This window comes from Harpia harpyja, chromosome 2, assembly GCF_026419915.1.
Source record: "Harpia harpyja isolate bHarHar1 chromosome 2, bHarHar1 primary haplotype, whole genome shotgun sequence".
NCBI lineage: Eukaryota > Metazoa > Chordata > Aves > Accipitriformes > Accipitridae > Harpia > Harpia harpyja.
This window is the reverse complement of record NC_068941.1, coordinates 14,080,837-14,094,504: the sequence shown is the minus strand read 5'-3', so window position 1 is coordinate 14,094,504 and position 13,668 is coordinate 14,080,837. Positions and strand designations below refer to the sequence as shown.

Here is a 13,668-nt window from a genome sequence, read left to right as displayed (position 1 = left end):
TCCCAATGTCAGCCCAACTCCAACTGTTGTCTCTCTTTCCTCCTCTCTCCCTACCTCATTTTCCAGCATAGTGGCATGTTTACAATCCATATATGCAATACCTATGTCATACCAATGAGCACCACTCCATGCACAAGAGTTACTATACTAACACAGCTCTGTTGTAGCCTAGGTGCTTAGCCCGAGTTCCCCCGGGCCATGGAAAGAGGCTCCTGAACACTGTTGTATGATTTCAAGTCAGATGCAGGATCACCAACTTCTCTCAATAAATAAACTTTATCTTCTAACAGGTTCCAGTGTAGCTTTAGATTCTGAAGATAAATAAAGTCTTTCAACAAGAAGATTGGCCCTTTACTGAAGCAGCAAAATTGACAAGACTACAAATTTAAACCATTTAGAAAAGTAATACTTGAAGCAGAGGAGGAAATACTCCCTAGTTAGGTGTGTCCTCTGGAGGGAAGCACAGAAGAGACAAGGGAACAGTCACTGTGTATACATACCTGCAGGCTGTACTCGTGTAACGGACACATGCACATTCATCTGGAAAAGTGAGGATATTACTATTATGACGGAGAGTAATTAGCCTCTATTTCCTTACCTGCTCTTACTGCAGAGTGCCTTCCTTACACTGGGCTATTATCCATTCACTTTTAATGAAATCATCATCTCAAGTCATGTAAAAATGAGAAGACAACACTAGTATGAGCTTAGATTTGTTCATGTCTAAACTGCATTAAACTTCCTTTGTATTGCAACAGAAAAAGATTTAAGAGAATCTCACTAAATAGTTGAGCCTCATTCCCTTTGGTACTTGCACAAGCTTAGCGTGAAATAAATAAAATTAGCATGCTGTCAGGGCAAGTTGTTTTACAAACACAAGTGTTTTGATTTAAATACTAAGGCCTCCCCATTCATTAGAGGATTAAATCCTTAAACACAGGGGTTAGTGAAAGGATAAAGCTCATTTGCCTTCCGGTGTTCAAACCTCGACATGGCAAGAACACCACGACGAGAACACTGACTCCTTTCTTCCTCCCTTGGAGGCTCCAGATTAACAAGCGCTGAACGGCAAGTGTAACTCCAAACAAGTGCCCAAAATAATGTTTAGTCAACAGTATTTCCTCATCCTTCAATGGCTTCCAGCTTCAAAAGTTCTCTCTAAAATAAAATAGCGGTGAGTTAAGACACTGCAATACCAGGTGGCATTCCAACACATCACAGCAGTCTGTCAGGGTCTTGATTAAAACTAAAGTCACACACCAGAGACAGGTGATCGGAAGGGTAATTGAATGACGGCAGCCTGTTGGGCCCAATTTGCTCTTCAGTCAGCAAGCCCAGGGCTGAGTTCACATTCAAGGCATGCTGGGAATACCAGATATAATCCAGCGTGTGCCGGCACTCTCCCGAGGGCCGGATCTTCCAGGTGGTGTATGGGGGCTCTGACTGCCCGTCGGGGCTCAGCAGCTTGTATGCACTGTTTAAGTTGAGGCTGGAGTTGGAAAACTCTCTGTAGACCTCCTCGGTAGGCTCCGCATTGAAGTCTCCGCAGATGATCAGAGGGATCTTTGCACCTTGGGTAATACTCTTCAAGTTCTGGAGAAGATCGCAGCCTTGTGCGGACCGAAACCTCTCCCAGCCGGTACGGGCTTTCAGGTGAGTGACGGCAATGCAGAACAGTCTTCCAGTTTCATTGCACTTCAGCGTCTGAGCTATGGCCACTTGGTTGGTCTTCAGCTTCATGGCGGTTAGCCGGATGTTAGCGCTGTTGATGAGCTCAAAGCGGTCTTTGAGGAAAAACAAGGCGCAGCCATCCGGCCCGTTGTTCTGCTCCACGTCTAGGCACGGGGACCACGGCTTCGGGAAGAAAGTACACTGGTAGCCGAGTCGGCTGAGGAGTGGCTCAAATGTGTCAAAGTAGTGGTCGACTTCTTGCAGGCACAAGATGTCAGGCTTGTAGGCAAGGATTTCCTCCAGGATGAGGCACTTCCTCTCTTCCCATTTCAGAGCTTCCATGGGGCACTGAACAAAGTTGTCTTTGCCTTCGCCGAGAGCTGAAATTAGCAGGGAGGGGAGGGGAAAAAAAGTTACCCATAGCTGAAACGGGCTGTCTTCCTCCAGGTTTTGCAGAGGCCAGGCTCTGCTCTCGGGAGCCAGCTGCCACCTTGCAGCAGCCAGTGGCTGCCTGCAGCCCTGCACGAGAACAGGCAGTCTGTCACAGCGCAAGGGCTTATAACGGGAAGCGGCATGAGGCTTTTGCCACACTTTTGCTTTCCCTGTAAAATGCGTGTACGTCAGTTCACATGCAGGTGGGGGGTTTTTCAGGAGCAGCTGCTGACTTTAAGGGTGCCAGGCTTGCCAATGGGTGTGAGAACCCCTTCTCAAAACACTGAAGTCTCTCCAAAAAAATTAAGTTCCCTTTACAGATACAAGTTAGATTAAAGACTTCTTCCCCCTCATCCCAAAAGTCACTACGCTGTGGCAAGTGCTTCCACATGTGGCTGCCACAGCTTAAGCCGAAGAAAAAACCACAGTGGGATAGGAGTGACTTAACTGCAGAATGTTAAGGCAGTCCCTACATGGGGGATTTTGCACCCCAAAAGGTTTTAAGATGAGACTGTTGCATAAGCCAATTTACAGCCTTGATTTTAGGGGTCTGAGGAAAAAAAAAAAAATCAGTTAAAATTATCCCAAAGAATTAAGAATTGCCACAATAGATATGAATCCCTGAATAGTTCACCAATAAAGTAATTGGAAAACTGTAGAGAAGCTTTACAAGGAATAAAACTTAGGGAAGGATGAGTCTTTTCTGGGGGCTAACAACTATCTAAAAGTGGTGGGTCACAGCTTTTTGAATATACTGTGTTAAGACAGGCGTTCAGAGCTACCCTTGGCATCACAGTTGTAAGGAGAGATCTTTTTTCCTTTCCTATAGAGCGGAAGGCAAGCCACTATTTCAAGTGCTGAAAATCTCCCTTCCCACCCCGGCCCTCAGTCAGTTGCGCCTCACATAATTCACCTCTGTCCCTTTGCTCTGCCAGTCCCAGGCATGCCTAACTACGTAGACACTTCTGCATTTAAAGGTTTTCATTGCTGCATTTGATCTCAAGGTCATACCCTGAGCTTAGAGGCAGCGCCTACCTTGGGCAAGGATGTTCCACTGCATGACCCGAATGGGGCGGTGGTTGCTGGCAGCGTTTTTCTTCAGGTCCACAAAGTCCCTCTGAAACCGGGGTGGCCGCTTCTGCAGAACAATCTGACATTCCTCCAGCAAATCCTTGGGGTCTATAGGATCCAGCCGTGCTGAGTCTGGCTGCTCCAGGCAGTCCTGGTGCTGGGACACTGCACTGCCGCTCAGCGTCTTGGCGAGCGTGCTGTAGAGCCGACTGGTGCTGTTTCCCATGGAACACACTGGAAAGGAAAAAAAGGTATTAAGAGATGTCCACCATGACTCTTCTCACCACTTGGGTGCCTCGCAGATAACCTTGTTACAGTGCCAGCAATTTGTGGTTTGTGCAGGAGCCTGTTCCTGAATCTGAGATAAAAGAAGAAGGATGCAGAGATAGGGTTAGTTCTGTCCACAGTCTCATTGTGTTTTGCTTATTACCAGGGGCTGCTAACCTCTGCAGCATGCAAACGGTCTGGTTTAAGACATCGTGCAGGTGTCTACTCAGGGAAGAAAGGAGTCTTTCATCCAAAATAGCAGGGCTAAGATTAACTTCTGCATGTGCTGTAGGAAACAGAGCGTACTTTTTCCCTCCTCACAGAGGAGAGAGGCCAGCAGGTAGACAAATACTGCCTGCTCCTCATTTCACATGCAGCACTTGTCTCTAACGGAGACGGCGCTCTGCACAGCCTGGTACCCTGCGCCTATTTGGGGTGCCTCTGGGCTGCAGGCCTCCTGCCTGCAGAGCGGCAAGCGGGGTGACCCATTCCCTCACATTAATATTTAATAGGAATCTCTGATCACAGCTTCATTTGCCCGCAAAGCAGCAACGTTTTCACGAGCACGGAGCAGCCAGGTGCTTCTGCTGGCTTAGACCTTGGGATGTGGAGAGGAGAAGGGGGTCTCTCCGGCTCCCCTTCACGCCCCTACGCTCATTCCTTTCGCTCTCCTTTCTCCCTTTGGCTCCTCGCTCCTTCACGCTGTGCCCCAGCTTGGCACCTTCCAGCACGCCCTGCGGTCCTCCCCAGTGACCTCCTGCTCCTTTTGCCATCTTAAGCACACCTCCTGCAAATAAGCAGCTGTCCCCCACCTCTACCTGTCAATGCTTGCTAGCAGTTAGCCCCCCACCCCAGCCCCCTGTCTCCTGCAGGGAGGTCCCCCCATCCCACACGGGGTCACAGCTGCCACGGGGGAAGGTGCTGTCCCCCTCTCCCTGTTTTGCCCTTTGGCTTATGCGCAGGAGGTGGCTGCAGCCCTCTTCCCTTAGCAGGGGTGAAGCAGCAGAGCCATCCCTTTCAGACAGCAGCCCTGGTGACTAGTGTGCTGTAGAATACCTCCTTCTCCCACTTCACAAGAGCACAGCCAGTACCACCGTGCAGCTCTAAGTGCCCTGAGGCTCGCTTACTGCAAACACACTGGAGACTGTTAGTGTTAAGGGATGAGCTTCAGGGTAGCTGTGAAGGAGTTTGCCCAGAGTTGATGATATTCCTACACATCTCCATAGCAAGTCCTTGGCACGGCCGTGCATGCCCCAAGATCTCTTCCAACCCTTCCTCAGGGGGAGGGTTTTGCTCTGACCCTTGCCACAACGCCCGGGGAGTACTTCCCAGTGCTCTGCCCAAGTAGCGTGCCTGGACACTTGGTTTCCCTTCAAGCACAGGCAGCAGCGCTTGCACCACAGCAACTTGCACAAGAGGCAACGCTGACAGAGTTCCGTTGCTGTCCGTTGTTGTAACTTATTTACTCTGAATGCATTTTGCAAAGGTAATCTTGAGCAAAAGAACTTCAGCGTTGCATTGCTGTTGGCCCACAGCAGTTTTTAAGTAAGCTTATTTGTACCTTTGAGTCACTTAAAAACAGAAGAGACTCGTCATCTCGCACTCACATCTTGTGGCAGATTTGGAGTGCTACCCAACACACTTGCATGTTCAGCGTTTGCTAGCCTGAACTACAGCATTACCAATCCTAAGCGCTGGTGACAGACATACAATAGCGACAGACCTGGCTAGAGGGGAAGGCAGGAAGACGGAAGCCCTAACACTTCAATAAGCGTACTTAGGAGGAGTAAAAGAGAAAAGAAAGACCCTGCAGCAGAAGCATCGTGTCCTTGTCTTTAGGAAAATGGGTACTTTTAAAGACACTAAAAAATACTTGGTTTACAGTGTGTTTTGTATGTGTAATCCAGTAGAATAGTGCCTCGGAACAGTTCTAAGGAAGTCATAAATTGGGAATTTAAATTGGATGTAGGACATCTCTCCCCATCTCCATCCTTTTAGTTAAAGTACCAGGAGTTCCTCAAACTGAGATGTGAGCTTGGGCTCACAAGCATGAATATCTTTCGAGGGGAACTGTGTTTAAAGCATTTCAGTTTCTGCGGTCTTTCTTAGTTTACAATTCTTGTCAAGAAGCCAAATGCTGCTGAAGTAGAAGAAACGCCATTTAATAGTGAGTGAAGCAGGACCCTGACACGGCTGCGAGGGGACGGGGACCGGGAACGAAAGCACGCTCTGTAACTGGTTGCAAAAGGGTCCAGCTTACGTGCTGCCAGGCAGCCAAGCAGAAACCCAAAGAAATGGACGGAGCTTTTAATGAAAGCTCCACAGGGAGCTCCTCACCTATTTTTGGGGTAGATACCACCCATAGTTAAGTGCTGCAACGGGAGAGAAGTACACGGTGCTTTCTGGTACCGCAGGGATGCCGTCCGCAGCCGAGTACAGCCACAAGCCCTACGCCCCGCACACCCCTGCCCTTCCCTCCTGGCACAGCACGAGCCAGGCAGTGGGAAGTCCACACGAAGGCAGTGCCACGGATGAACACGGCTCAGGCAGGGCTCTCCAAAGGAATAACGGGGAGTTGCTCTGCTCCACGAAGCCATTAGCAAGCAAGGGCCCAGGCTGCTCATTGCTTGACCTGAATCAGAGGGAGGATGTTGAAAGGGACAAGCCAGGTGCAACGCATCTGGAGCCAAAAGTCTACCCTAAAGCTCTGAGCAGCTCACATCTGTTACAGCAGGATGAAGTCTAAGTTCAGTCACGCACCTGCCAAGCTGCAAACAAAGCCAGAGTATTGTCTGAACCTCGTCATCCCTGGGGTCATGGGGTAGCCAGCTCTTTGTGGGGAGTCAGGCATAGCCTAACCTGCACAGGATGTGCTACAGCCCAGCTGCAGCACAGACCTGACAGCTTTTCAAGTCAGTGATGTCTCAGGAAGGAAAAAAAAAAAAGCTTCCATCTTCTTTTGACAGCCCAGGGCAGGCTGGGTGAAAGAGGGCCTGGGCTGTAAATCAAATGCTTTCAGGCCTGTTGTAGGTGGCTTGGGAGTCCTTGGCTGAAGGGGGACTCCTTGCAGGAAGACTCCAGCTTAAGATGACTGATGAACTGCACAAGTTCTTTGTCCCCAAAGTGCTGAAACAGTCACAGCACAGAAAGAATTATTCCGCAGAACAGGGGCCAGACCAGCAGCCTGCACATTGAAACACAAAATCCATTTGTTATTTTTGCAATGCTTAACATGTCTGTGGCAGTGAGGCAAGTACAAGGTCACCGTTCTGAGATCCTTACAGTTCAAGTTAAATGACCTGTTACTTGCTGGGTTAATGTCTGCTGCTGGCACCGTGGCACCATGGTGCTGGTGTATGCAGAGGAACAAGCAGACTCCTGAGCTTGCACTTTAGCGGTGGGCAGTGAACATGGAAGCGATTCCCTCTGTGCAATGTTGCAATAGGGAACGCCAGCTCAGCAATTACTATTCAAGGTGTTTAAAATAAAAAGCCTTCCTCTCAGCAAGGGTGGTGCCTCAGCACAGTAAGGGCGGGGGAGGAATTTAAACTGTTCATTAAACTTCAGAAGAACAGGGGGCAAAGTTCAAGGTTTCCTGTGTCATCCAGCAATAGCACAGAAGATATGAACTTCTAGGACCTCAGGCAACGAGCAGTCACAGACTTGAGTTTAAGCACTTTGCCTCAAAGATGAGGGCTGCAGCGTGCAGGCAGACCAGGGGGCTGCAGAGGGGTTTTGGAGCCAGGGCCCTTACCTTTTGGGTAAGGTGAACAGCATTCTGGTTTCCCATCCTTTCATCTCCTACCTCCCAGCATTGCTTTTGGCTGAGAGCCCCCACCTTGTTCACTGCAGGGATTTCACTGCCAGGGGAACGGCTCCGCCACACCTGCAGCCTGGTCTGTAGTTGCATCACCCTCCACAGCCGAGGAGGCCAGTAGCAGCCGGAGACGCCCGCCCTGCAACCCCAGTTCTAGGTGAAACTTCACAGACGTCATCCCCATGTGACAAATCCTATGCTACAGGGCATCATACTACGTGTATAGCCTTGTTCGGGCCAGCCATGGGATTGCAGCCCTGTGCCACCCACATTCAAAGCGGTGGTTGCTGCTGCTTGGAGTTTGAGTCCTGATTTTGGCAACTAGGCCAGTCTTACGCAGAAGGGAGTCTGAATCCTCTTATGAGGGTCCCAAGACATCACAGCAAGGGAGGTGCTGCCTAGTCAACAGGCAACACCAAAAAGAGGAGGGAACCTCAAATCCTTCCCCAAGTAATACACTGAATCAGTACTTGGCACGAGCTCTGGAAACCCTTTTTCTCATGAGTGCTCTAATCATGAGCACGACTTTGCCAGCTCGCACACACATACGCTCCTCTTCCCCGTAGCTCCGTGAAGCTTCGATCCTGCCGTTTGGCATCCTGGCTTGGCTCCAACAGGAGGAATGGAAGCACCCTGCCCCAGCCTAGCTTGTAGACCCCTCCTGTAACAGCACCAACAGGGAATGAACACACTTCCCGCCAACCCCAGCTGAGGACAGTAGGGAAAAGTGGATCTCCTGCACACCAGGTAAGTAGTACAGCCCCAGATATTGCATAAATGGTGTCGGACATTTCACCTCTCCCACCAGCAGCAGCCCGGAGAAAAGGTGGATGCCGCCCCAGCTTTCACTGGGATCCTCTCCTCCACGGTCAGAGGCAAGCTGCTCATCAATTGATGCGGCTTAAGGCTGAATCCGAACGGCAGAGACCCATCGGGCACGTCACCGCTCTGCTCCGAGCCTCGCCGTGGGTCCTCACACGGGCTCTGGGCAGAGCGTGCACCCAGGGACACGCGGGACCTCGAACGTTTTCCAAAGTCTCATTTTGGGAACGAAAAGCGGGGCGTAATCATTTAACGTTACGGGTGAGCAGGAGGCTGACGGCTTTGCCTGCCTGAGGGTAACCTGGGCTTATTCCCACGCGCTGCCTGTAGCACGAGAAAAAACCAAAACCCCACGGCGAGCGGAGGCTGTCCCACACAAACCGCAACCCCAGACGAGCGGAGAACGGTTCAGCTCGCCGACGCGGATAAAGACCCTGACCCGTTCGGGCAGGGCAAGAGTCACCCCGCGAGTACGTGGGTTCACTCCAAACCACCGGCCTGCGTCCGGGGGCAGAGCGAGGCTTCCCCCCCCCCCGGCGGCACGGGTGGGTCGGTGTCCCTTGCTCCCGCTCCGTGAGCGAAAGCCACGGGGCCGCCGTCGAACGGAAGGCTCGGTTCCCCGTCCGGGGCACGGCGCGGCGGTTCGCCGAGGAACAGCTACAGCTGCGGGGACGATCGTCCGGTTTCTCTTCCGACTGCGGCAGCCCGGCGGCCCCACACCCCCACACCCCCCTTCCCCGGTACGCACCTGTGCGGGGCGGAGCCCCCGGGACGGGCGGGCCGCCCGCCGCCGCTGCTGCTGCCCGCGGGGCGGCGGGACCGAGGGGAGGCGGCGGCTGGTGGGGGGTTACGCGGGGCCGCGGCGGCAGGAGGGAGGCCGAGGCGGGGGCGCAGCAGAGGGCGGGCAGCGCCGAGCAGAGGCAGCGCGCAGGGCTCTGGTACATGCTCCCGGCGGGGCGGAGCGGAGCGGGACGGGACAGGTCGGGACGGGTCGAGCAGCGGCTCCCGCGCCCGCCCCGCGGCGGCGCTTATAGAGGCGGCGGCGGCGGCGGCGGCGGCGCCCCGCGCAGCCGGTACATCCGGCACCTACCACCCGCACCCCCGGGGGGGGGGGGGAGGAGGAACGGCCGCACCGTGGTGCACCGCCGCCCGCACCCAGCTGGCACCGCGGGGACCGGCGGGGCCGCGTCTCTCGCCGGTCGCTCCGCGCCTGCCGCTGCCTGAGGGTGGGGGACGCGCTGCGCCGGGGGGGGCCGCGCATCCTCTTCCCCCTCTACCCCCCCCCCCTCCGCCGCAGTGGAGTGGTCTCGCCCGGCGGAGGTTTTTCACTGGTGACGTCAGAGGGGCAGTGTGGCGTTCCCACGGGCGTCACGGCGCGGGGGTTGGTGGCCCCGTGACCTCCCTCCCTTCTTCCCCTCCCCCGCCGGCGGTCGCTCGGTCCGGTTCAGCGGTGGGGGGGGGGAGCGGGGCTCTCCCACGCGTGTGTCAGCGCGGGACTCGCTCCCCTCAGCGCGGAGCCCCCACGCACCCCTCCCTCCACGCCGTGTCCCGGGCGCTCGGCGGGGGAGTGACCCCTTATAACGGGGGTCTGGCCCCCGAAGCGGGGAGCGCGGGTGGGGAGGCCTTCCGTGGGAGATGCTGCTGCAGCGCGGCCTTAGGCCCGGCTCTGCTTAAAAACCTCCCCTGCTCCCCCCCCCCCCCCCCGGTTTCCCTCGGGTTTTCCCTCCCCGGGAGGAGTGGGAGCAGAGCACGGCAGCTCATCCCTGCGTTTTAGGTGTCTCAGTACCGCTCTCGGGTGGGTTTTTTTCCAGCTTGCTGCCCGCTTGGCTCAGGGAGGTTACGGGGGCAGGGAGAAACACCGGCCGGGCTCCACCGCCGAGCAGAAGTCAAGTTTTGGAGAGGATCTTAACTTTGCTTTTTTTTCTTTCCTTGCACTATCAGGATGAATTATTTGCAGGCTGCCTTTAAGGGGGATGTGCACCCTCTTTTTAAGCTGCCCGTGGAGGAAATTTCACAACCCCTCAGAGTTCCCGGAAAGGTGCGGCTGCTTTTGTTGGTGGGCACGCATGCAGGCACACCTCAGGATACATGGAAAAGGGATTTTTCGTGGCTCTGGGGACTAAACTGGCTTTCCGGGGCTGGAAATGATTGCCAGGTGTCATCAGAAAGGTGGGGTTTCCTCTTTTCCAGTGGGTTGGTGCTCTGATGTGATGAAAGCTCTAACTTTCTAGGACAATATAGGTGCTTACCTTTCTTAAGCATAACAGGGTACCCTGCTTTCCCCAGCACTGGAAAGGGATTGCATCTTGTCTTGGCTCTGGGAGACATGAAGAGCAGTTGGTCACTGCCCTTGTTCTAGCAACCTTTTAATCTACTTGAAGACCGTTTGTCACAGGCCTCTTGGTATTTCTTTTTTTTTTTTTCCTTCTTTTTTTTTTTTCTCTGGAAAAAAGAAACTTACTTCCTTCAGATCATGTCTTCTAAACCTCTTTTTCTTACTGCTTTCTCCTCAAGCCTCTCCTTGCCTGCCCCAGCCCAGAAGCGAGATGCTGCACTTCCCCGCCACGTCCTGCGCGCAGCCCTCCCGGCACTCACCCACCACAAATTTGCCCTTGCCTCTTCTGCGGCCGTGCCGTGTTACTCTCCATTGCAGTCACAGACCTTTGTATTTGCCAGGTCCTTCCCTACAGCATCCGCATCGCTGCCGGGACAGTTCGGATTTTTGTGGCGCGAGGGTCCCTGCAGTAACTCTTTCCTCCCCTTTTGAAGGCAGGTGCATCGTTCGTCTTTCTTCTGTCACCTGGGACCACTCTTCTTGCCTGGATTTTGGAAGGTACTTGCTAAGGGTTCAGAGATGTCTTGGGAGAATTTCTAGAGCTTTCTGGGATGATGGAGGTATCTGTTAGCTTTCTTTCTGCCCATCCTCTACTTGCTTTGCTTCCCCACTTAAGGCTTTTCTCTATCTCCTTCTCATTTCTAGAGCTGTTTTTGATGCCTTGTACCATTGATGCTTTGAACCCTCCTGGCTCTGACTGATTTCAGTTATGAGCCATCCTGATTTCATCCCTGAAGGCTTGTGCTAATCTATTATTCTCAACTGTAATTTTATCTATCTATCTATCTTTGTTCCTTGTTTCCTTTTTGATTATCGAAGCATAGATGGTGGTAGTCTCACAAGCCCTCTACTGACAAGTGTTTTTCTCTCTACACTGCTCTTCTATTAAAGAGAGTAAGTTGGAACGTGTATAGAGCTGCTGCAGTTTCAAAGGTGGGTCCTAGAGCTGGGTGCTTAAACTTACACCTGGCTGTGGGTAGGCTCTACCCCTCCATAAGCAAAATGTTTGGTAGTCTCATGATTAAATGATTTTAAATAAAGATAACTAAAGAGTGAGAAAGTTAATTAAACATTTTAAGGTAGGTAATTAGTACCCCTCTGACTTCTTCAGTTTTGTTTTCTGTAAAATGAAGCAGTCGTGCTGCCTGCCCTCGACAGAGATCGGCCAGTGCTGGGAGCACAGGGGAGATGCAGCCGGAGAGCCGTGGAGGGAAGGGCTGGAGCTCGGCTTTCTCTGCCTTCAGACACTGACCACTCCTTTCAGATCTCTCAGCTCTGATTCGTATCCTCTCTGCTTTATATCTGCATGGTAGAGACAGAGGCTTGATTGCCATGCAAAACTGGCTAACCAGACTCGGCACCTGACTGGGCTTGTCTGCTCTCAAGTCTGGACACCCTTATCAGAAGGGCAAACTCGTGACTAGGAGTTTGTTTCCATGCTTGTGTGTGATGATCTGTAACCAGCTCTTTTTTTTTTTTTTTTTCCCCTTTCTAGAAGACCAGACACTTGTGAAAGGAAAGAGTGGTTGGTGATCCAAGTAATCCATGAGCTAGCCTAACAGCCCCGCTATTTCTGGTGGGATTTGGCGAAGAAAATATATAACAGCAGTGGCCTTAGGGATCGGTAACTTAGGTTGTGTTGCATTATCTGCCACGACACCGCTGGCAGATTACAGACTTGGTGACGGGGAAGCTGCTGGCTGACTTTGTGGTCCTGCTCAGGAGACGAGGCAGCTGGGGCTGACTCTGAGCTCCCTGTCCTCCGCTCCTGTCAGGTGGTCGCTGACATTCAGGTGCATCTTAGCCTGATGGCTCTTCATCCTGCTTCTCCTGCCCCATGGGAAAACCCTTTGCCCCCAGAGCTGGCTGCTCGTCCTCCCTGCCGCCGCTCCCCAGCTCCTGCTCCAGCACGTTTCACGGAGCTGCTCGCTGCCCAGAGTTCTTGGCGGTCGTTAAGTAGCTAATGACTGGGAGGTGTGATATGTTACTCGGTTTATTACTCTGATGACTCAAGTAGCTGGGTTTAGGCCAAACCACCTCTTCGTGTGATCTGCGAGGAGGAGGGAGGAGAGGTTTCCTGCTCCCCACTGTACTGAATGTGCTTTTCTGTGCTGTTTAGGGTGTTGGCTTTCCTATGCCATGTGTGACCAAGCCAGCATGACAATAACGAAGGTGTTTTTGAAAGAAACAAAAGTTACTGGTGATGCACAAGGCTGTTTTCCACACGTACTGCTTTGTCCCCGGAATTTGGGAAGAATGGTGATTTAGCTCCAAAATATGAATCAGTGTTTGCTTGGTGTCTCTTGGGGTGATTCAAAAGTCCTGATAGCCTGCCGTGGAAAATAAAATCCTTCTGAAAATACACAAAAGATGCAATTAATTTTAGGTCCACGTGACTTAGAAGAAAAAAAGAGAAGTTTCTTTGGAAAGCAGTCTAGGCTATCTTACGCATGTCTGGCTGATGTTTCCACTAGCTGGGAACAGTGAGCAAGGCGAGAGAAGGGGTCCAGGCCAGAGTCTGCATAGACTGTGAGAAATGTTTTTTTTCTTAACTTTTTGACTTGTTGCCCTGGAGATGCTGGTGTTTCAAACATCCTGCTTAGTGGACAGACTGTTAATCCTTTTCCAATGCTGTGGAAATCCCAGGCCCAGTGGAACTATGTTACTTATTAAAAAATATGCGTAGGACTAACATTTTTCTAGCACGTAGTAAAACCAGTGATTTCCACAAAACTTCCACAACCTTCCTTGGGATAATGATCCTTCCACCTCCTTGGTCAGGCAGCTCCTCCCAACCAGTCATCCCTATGTCAGGAAAGCGCTTGTGCTGCGTTTGGTACTGCTGCCCTAACACTGCCAGCATTTTCAGGAAAATACGGTCCTGGGGGGGATGGACAGTAGTCACTGAAATATCACAGTGGATTAACAGGAAAAAAACCTGTGGCGGTTTGCCTCTGCGCAGCATGGATGGCTGCGAGCGTGGTGGTTTCTAACTTCATAGTGCACACGCATCCCAGCACCTTATTTCTGGCACGAGCGAAGCCATCGCCTGGGTTGGTGGCTGCCGGCTGCTTTCCTGTGGGACGCCTTGCACCCCTGGGATGCCCCTTTGCCCTGCCACATCCCCAGGAGCCCTTTCTAGAGTCCTCCAAAAACCATGTCCCAGCCTCCGTGCCATCGCCCTGCTGTGGGGCATCCTCCCTGCCCAAGCAGTGGGGCTGGAAGTGTTCGGCTGCTCTCCCCTCTGTGCTTC

At 52.5% G+C, this 13,668-nt stretch overlaps 1 protein-coding gene and 1 long non-coding RNA gene across 2 annotated transcripts; one reads left to right on the top strand and one right to left on the bottom strand.

Annotated features, from left to right (window-relative positions):
- Window positions 1-329: 329 nt before the first annotated feature.
- On the bottom strand, window positions 330-9,126 carry NOCT (nocturnin). The gene is made up of 3 exons (XM_052815570.1): window positions 8,829-9,126; window positions 3,139-3,408; window positions 330-2,051 (listed from the first exon to the last, which is right to left on the bottom strand). Exons 1-3 carry the CDS (start codon window positions 9,022-9,024, stop codon window positions 1,216-1,218), a joined length of 1,302 nt encoding a protein of 433 aa, XP_052671530.1. The 5' UTR covers window positions 9,025-9,126; the 3' UTR covers window positions 330-1,215.
- A 292-nt stretch (window positions 9,127-9,418) lies between these two features.
- On the top strand, window positions 9,419-13,439 carry LOC128154646 (uncharacterized). Its single transcript, XR_008239401.1, has 3 exons — window positions 9,419-9,461; window positions 10,022-10,913; window positions 11,911-13,439. It is a non-coding gene; the product is annotated as an uncharacterized LOC128154646 (long non-coding RNA).
- Window positions 13,440-13,668: the final 229 nt, after the last annotated feature.